At 49.0% G+C, this 7,319-nt stretch overlaps 1 protein-coding gene across 1 annotated transcript; it reads left to right on the top strand.

Annotated features, from left to right (window-relative positions):
* Positions 1-2,407: 2,407 nt before the first annotated feature.
* On the top strand, positions 2,408-5,685 carry LOC136508451 (cold-responsive protein kinase 1-like). Its single transcript, XM_066503131.1, has 7 exons — positions 2,408-2,802; positions 3,259-3,395; positions 3,477-3,592; positions 3,747-3,957; positions 4,046-4,283; positions 4,385-4,535; positions 5,186-5,685. Exons 2-7 carry the CDS (start codon positions 3,329-3,331, stop codon positions 5,534-5,536), a joined length of 1,134 nt encoding a protein of 377 aa, XP_066359228.1. The 5' UTR covers positions 2,408-2,802; positions 3,259-3,328; the 3' UTR covers positions 5,537-5,685.
* Positions 5,686-7,319: the final 1,634 nt, after the last annotated feature.

The following is a 7,319-nucleotide window of genomic DNA, read 5'->3' as shown; positions in this document are numbered from 1 at the left end:
GTCCGGTCGCTGCTGTTGACTCTGCTGTTACTTGATTGGAGCGTCCTGTGCAGCGTCCTGTGCAGCGTCCGGTGCAACGTCCTGTGCATCGGAGCGTCCTGTGTAGCGTCCTGTGCAGCGTCCTGTGCCTTCTGTGAGCTCGTTTCTTCGCGATCTTGCGTCTGGCTTGGTTCCTATCTTCGTGCTTGGACTTTCCTTGATATCTTGTGTCTTTTCTTGTGCTCCTAAGGTCTTGCTTATGGTGTTGATCATCGGATCATCACGTCGCCTTCGTCCAAGTCACGTCTTGCACCCTATTGCACTATAAAACAAACACTTGCAAATTCATTAGTCCAATTTGGTTGTGTTGGTCATCAAACACCAAAATTCAAAGTAAATGGGCCAAGGGTCCATTTTCCTTACAACGACGTGCGACGTCCCCATTGATGAATGTGTGAGTAGAACCCGAATCAAGCAATGCCATGCACTGCACGTTGCCAACTTGGACGTAAACCTGCATAGTATCTTCAGTCCTGATGCCTGCAATTGCCAATAATGATATGGTGGGTTTGTCTTGGCCGGCGTCTGACGTTTGTTCATCCTCATCGGACTCTGGCTCCTCCACAATATAATCTGTCACTTCAAGGTAAAACAGACACGGACACTTGTGTCCCTGCACGTATGGTTCATCATAGTTGTAACACAAGCCCAATTTTCGGTGATCTGCCATCTCTGCCGGCGTGAGACGCTTGAAAGGCTGGCTTGGGGATGACGCCGAGGTTGCTGATGATGGCATAGCGCCCCCTGTCGACGATAAGGTGGTCTGTCCGGCCAGAGCACGCTGAGGAGGATGACTCGGTGGTGCTGGGAGCGCAAGGGCCGGTGATGCATGGCGACGCTCATAAGCCCGAGCCAAGCGCATGGCGCGGCGCAAGTCCTGGGAGTCATGTAGCTCCACGTCAACCCGGATATACTCAGGGAGGCCCCTGGTGAACAGCTGTGCTTGTTGTAGCGGCGCCAGATGTCCCGCGTGCGCCAAGCGTGCCTAGAAGGCTTCCATGTAAGCATCGATGGAGGCACCGAACGGTAGGCGAGCGAGGTCGGCAAGATGGTTGGTGGACAGCATCGGCCCAAAACGCTGGCTGCAGAGCAGACGAAAGTTGGCCTAGGACGCCCATAATACCATTGCTGTGCAGATCCCGTCATGTGGAAGGATGCGAGCCAAACCTTGTCCGCCTCACAAGTAAGCTGGCCGCGGAAGAAGGACTCGCAACGGTTGAGCCATCCGAGCGGGTCTTCTTTGCCGTCGTACGTGGGGAAGGACAACTTATGGAACTTGGGAACGCCCTGGCTGTCCCCATGTTCCTCAGGGTGATGGCGCGGTTCATGCACCATCGTAGCAGAAGAGTTGATCGGCCCGTTCAGGATGGAGGACAACGACGTCACCGGCGACGGTGATGACAGAAACGGGATCGACTGTATCGGAAGCCCCATCGGGGATGGCTGCGAGGTGATGCTAGCAGCCGTGGGCACCGGAAGCGGCGCCGTGGACCCCGGCAGTGACGGCGAGGGCAGGATCTCTGAGACGACCGGCTCTGACGCCGGAAAGCCCCCATACCCCGGCATGCCATATTGTAGGAGCGGCGTGGTGGAGTACGGCAGGCGTGGTGGCGTCGAAGGACCAGGACGGCTCTCGACAGTCGCCAGGCGCAGGGACATCTTCGCCATCTGCCGCTCCATGCCTTGGAACATCTCTCCCATCTGCCGCTGCATGGTTGCCAAGGCGGCCAGGGAGTCCTGAAGGGTCGGTGGTGCGGGAGGCGGTGGAAGGGCGCCCGCCATGGTGAAAGGAACGGACGACGACGGCGTGGTGGTACCGGCGGTGGACACCGCAGCGGCAGGAGTACCAGAGGAGGACATGGTCTCTGATACCAGATTGTTGAGGCTCAGGCTCCTGAGGTTGTAGTGGTGGTGAACGGGTGGTCGAGGCTTGAAGGCGCGGCGACGAACGTGCGGCGCCGTGCTCGGCGCCGGCGCTAGTCAGCGTGAAAAGCCAATGACGAATAGCAGTGGGCAAGGGCTGGGTGCCCAAGGGAGATAAGAGTATCTCAATCCCAGGCTAATTCATTCAATCGTAATTGTTCAATACTTATACAAGCAAATCTTCAACCGACTCAACTCTAACTTAATCAAGTAACAAACTCAAGAGATAAGTATCATAGATTCTAGGACTTGATAACCAACTGGGCCGACTCAGCCGAGCTCCTAGCCACGGTGTCTGCGCCTGTAGACCGTACCGGTCATAACATGTTTGCTCAGTGATAAGTTCATCATTAGCATAACTAACCACGATCTAATATTAAGTACTCCTACTTAAGATGTGAACAGAAACACTGCAGCTTCACAAACAACAGTCAACAGCTCCAGAGCATCCACACCTATCAGATTACAAAGTAGCTCAAACTTGTCTATCATTTTGGCATCTTCTGACCCTCGCTTATTTTATGGTTCCTGGCTTGTGACCTGGGCGCAAGTCTTCCATGCTGTACCCTGTCAAGTTGCAAGAAAAACTGAACTGTCCAAGGTCAGAAGAGAACAAACCTGGTCAGTCCCAGTGGGTCCTTACCTGGATTGTCATGTATTTATGGCACAACCGCGCTGGTCTTCTCCTTCTGCATTGCAAGTCTTGCAGAAACATATCTCTCCTCTATCTTCCCTTACTACCTTCCAAGAATTCCTTGCTGGGCGCTCGATGTTCTTGGCTCCTTTATGCAGACTTCATACCATCACACTGAAGTCTTCCACTGAGCAATCAATCTCCAGGTGAGTTTTTCTTCTAGGTTTCCTTAATTCCTTCTCTAGTTTTCTGAGTCGGCTCAGTTCTCTGACTAGATATGTTGGTTTCTTTTCCTTCAAACAAAAAAAAAAGATATGTTGGTTTCTTGATTTCTTGTAGTTTAGAGGGTATCCTGCAAATCTGTTTACTCTATTTCAGTGTTCAGGGTGACAATTGACACTTTTCTTCCCCTGAATTTTGTTGGTCAAACATGAAATTCTTGAATCAGTTTTGTTTTTACCATATACACTTTTAACTCATTCCGAGGTGTGAGCTTTGTACGAATATGCAAACTTGGATGCGATCTCCAACTCTTTATTTTCATCTCTCTCACAGAAAGAATAAAGTTGCTAAAACTAGCAGTTTTTGACTTCTGAGTGTCACCATGCGGTTCCTGATTGGTCTCTTCAAAGTTCAAACCCACTGACTAATTTCTTGCTCAGGTAGCTACCAGCATCTTCTTTCCATATCTAAAGATCTGAATTCCAAAGAAGAGAGCTCGAAACAATAGTAATGGGTTGCTTCCCTGTGTTCTGGAGGAAGAAGAATTCCAGAAGTCAGATTGTGCAACATGACCAAGGTAAACTTTTCCTTTCAATCGAGTGCTGTCCTTCTGAAGCATCTCAGAACCTTACTGTAGTTCATTCGATTCTGTTCGCAGACATCCCAATCGCAGGCAATGTGAAAATCTACTCGTCCAAGGAGCTGAGAAAAGCCACAAGAAACTTCTCCCCGGGAAACAAGCTTGGACAGGGTTCTTTCGGCCGTGTCTACCTGGTAGGTTGCTCCAATATCTCTGATGTAGCCTAGTTCAGATATCAGCCCAATTATGTTCCTGACTGGAACACAGGAATCTCAGAGGAATTTGCTGCAATTTTAGGAAGAACACGCACCCTTTTTATGAGCTCATATTCTGATCTGAACTGTGCAGGGAAAACTGAACAACGGCGAGAAGGTTGCCATCAAGGTGCTCTCCTCAGAGTCGAGGCAAGGAACAAAGGAGTTCTTGAATGAGCTGAGTGTCATATCCAGCATAACTCATCACAACCTAGTCAAATTGCATGGCTGCTGCGTCGATGGAGTCCAAAAGATGCTGGTCTACAACTACGTGGAGAACAACAGCCTTGCACAGACCCTTTTCGGTAATGCCTGAACCTAGATTTTCAGTGGTGATGTGATGCATGTGGTCTGCCAGAATCTGGATCTCTGATGCATCATGGTGTTCTTCAGGTAATTCCCGCAGTGGCATCAGATTAGACTGGAGAACGAGGGTGAAGATCTGCATTGGTGTTGCTGATGGGCTCACCTACCTTCACGAAGAAGTCCATCCACCGATCGTCCACCGCGACATCAAAGCGAGCAACATTCTCCTTGACAGAAACCTGAGACCCAAGATAGCAGACTTTGGGCTGGCAAAGTTCTTCCCAGGCAACATGACACATATCAGCACCAGGGTTGCAGGGACGCTGTAAGTAGTGGCACCTACCTGTTGATGTTCATGTCCTCCTTTGATCTTGCAGATACATCATATGATTAGGAATACAGAGTTGACATGTATTCTTCTTTCAGAGGATATCTTGCGCCAGAGTACGCCATCCGAGGGCAGCTGACCAAAAAGGCCGATGTCTACAGCTTTGGTGTACTGCTGCTGGAGATTGTTAGTGGCAGATGTCACACTGATCCCAGATTACCTTTTGACGAGCAGTTCCTCCTAGAAAAGGTGAAGAACAATCCCAATATTAGTTTAGGCTTGATACAGTATTGTAAGTTATTTGAATATGGTTATGATTTATGACTAGAAAGTTTAGACAGCAAACTACAGGAAGGACCATTCTTTTTTGTCAAAGAAGAAAAGCACTATAGTACATAACATATGGCTATATTCAGATTACCTAATTTAGACCATAAGGAATCAGGTAGCATGAGGACATGAGGTGCTGTTTGCATGATTGATCAATTTATATAATCACATATAGACAAGGACAAGCACAGTCTACTTGCTAGAGTTGGTAGAATTCCAAAGGAAAGTTCAAGGAAGGTATTCTTTTCGTGTTGCTTGTATTTATGCAGTAAGAACTACTTGCATTGATTGGTCGTTGTGTTCCTAGTTTTTTTTTTTGAAAACCTGGCAGGAGCTCCGCCTCTCAATTAAGGAATTGTGTTCCTAGTTTTTAGGTATTGATCCAGTTCTTATGAAAACAATTGATTCATTAAAAAATTGATGAGTTCTGAGAGATTTGACTGATTTGTTAAAGTAGAGCAAACGACCAGACTTTTACAAACTTGCTAGCTTCGAAATACCTTAAGTGCTAGTGCTATCAGATCTTAGACTTTGATTTAAATCATCTGAAATTTCTGCTATTCTGTCAGGTCTGGGCACTCTCTGAGTCCGATGATCTTGAGAGCATCATTGACAGGACCCTGAAGCACGACTTTGACACTGAGGAAGCACGTCGGTTGCTGAAAATAGGTCTTCTGTGCACCCAGGATAGCCCCAAGATCAGGCCCTCCATGTCAATGGTCGCCAAGATGCTGAAGGGTGAGTGTGCTGTAAGTGACAAGATCATGAGGCCCGGTCTGATCACAGATGTTATGGACCTGAAAGTGAGGACAGTAGAGCCGGTTCAGTTCAGTTTATCCCCATCGATGTCTCCTGCACTGAGCAGCTCACTGGTGTCCACACTTGCATTAGCTGGTAGCAGTGTTGTAGAGAGCCACTGATGGAACTAGTTAAAGGACTAGGTTCCTACCAAAAAATAGGCTGTAAATTGGAAGCAGCATGAATTGTTTTTTGTTTTGTTTTAGTACATTGTAATCATCCTAGTTTGATTATTGAGAATAGAGATTTTGGCCATATAACTGTCAGTTAAAAATAACATATTGATTCAAATGGCCAGATCAATGAGGTACACAAAGTTGACATCGGCATAATAAGTTACATAAACTAAATCTATAGTTGTCTAACCTATAGATGTGCATCATAATGAGATTAAAGAGTACAAAAAATCGTGAGTAGCTGACCATACTGTAAACATGTTAAAATCAAATAAAAATTTACAACTTGATGAAGAAGCAAATCCAGAAATTACAGGTCACTTAAGAATTTAAGGGAGCAGTAGTCCCAATGCTCAATCATCTCATTTAGCCATCTCCCAGATTTAGATATAGATACACAGAGTTGGGTTTTGAAAAATGAAGATAGCTTAGCTTGGCAATCTTTTTTTGGCAAAGGACCAACAAAGTGTTTTGATGCAATAGTCAAAACATTGTTCAATACAGCATAATAAGCAGCAGGTCGACAGGCTACTAGTTCGAAAAATGGAGTAACTCCTTTAGCCTGCAGGCCTAAGAAAGAAAATTAAAACCAGTTAAGCAAAAGAGATAACTACATTGGCATCAAACTAATGGTGTTTATGTCTGCTTGAAAATAACGGGAGCCAACAAAATGAAGATCATCATGGGAATGACCCAGAATCACAACCATTCAGGACCACAGGACACATTAACACTAACACGACACTTTTTAACAATCTATAAGACTCCAGGCGGGCATTAATACATAAAATTTCTTTTGCGAGCAAACAATAGATCTTTAGAATAAATATGGAAGGCCTTTTTGCGTGGAACAAGATCCTAATCGGATTCATACCTCCTGGCTTCTTCGGATCATACCATAAAACACAGCCAGAGGATCCTGAGTCCTGACACAGATTCAGACCCTCCTGAGCAGGCAAGCACCAGCCCACTCAGATCCGGATCGATGGACATCGCCGCCGCCGGCGCCGGTGGTGGCAGCACTGAGCATCCAAGGAAACGGAAGGCAGCGGCGATGGCGGAGGACGACGACGATGAGCAGGAGGACATGTCCTCTGGTTATAGATGGCCAACAGGCCGGCCCGGTCCGGCACGGCACCGGCCCGTGCTAGGCATGGCCCGATAGGGCACGGCACGGAAGGCCCATCGGGCCACCGGGCCGTGTCGCACCAGTCCATCGTGCCTGATCGACGGCCCAGGCACGGCCTGTCGTGCCAATTTCCATGTCGGGCCGGCCCGATGAGCCCGACCTTTTTAGCAGGTCGGGCCGGCCCGAGGCCCACCAAATGCGACAGAGAGGAGGGGGAGGCAAGGAGTGGAGGTGGCGGCAGCCGTCGGCGAGCTCCCCCCCCCCCAGGTCGCTTGATGCCGGATCCGGCGAAGTAGCTGGCGGAGGAGGCGAGTCCGGCGAAGTAGCGGTCGGATCGAGGGCGTAGAAGGCCGGATCGAGGCCGCTCCGCTCGAAGCCGCTGCAGGGGTATGCGGAGGACGTGGCCAGATGCGCGGGGGTCGTGGAGGAGGCGGCCGTTAGCGTGCTCGACGCCGGTGCTGCTGTCGCGTTGGACTTTAGCGTGGTCGAGGGACGGGGAGGAGCCGAGGAGGAGCGGGGTTGGCACCGCAGAGGGGATGGAGGCCGCTCCGCTCGAAGCCGTGCGGGGGGCGTGGAGGAGGCAGCCACAACCAGACGCGC

This window comes from Miscanthus floridulus, chromosome 15 (assembly GCF_019320115.1).
Source record: "Miscanthus floridulus cultivar M001 chromosome 15, ASM1932011v1, whole genome shotgun sequence".
In the NCBI taxonomy this organism is placed as follows: Eukaryota; Viridiplantae; Streptophyta; class Magnoliopsida; order Poales; family Poaceae; genus Miscanthus; species Miscanthus floridulus.
This window is presented reverse-complemented; position numbering and strand designations above follow the sequence as displayed.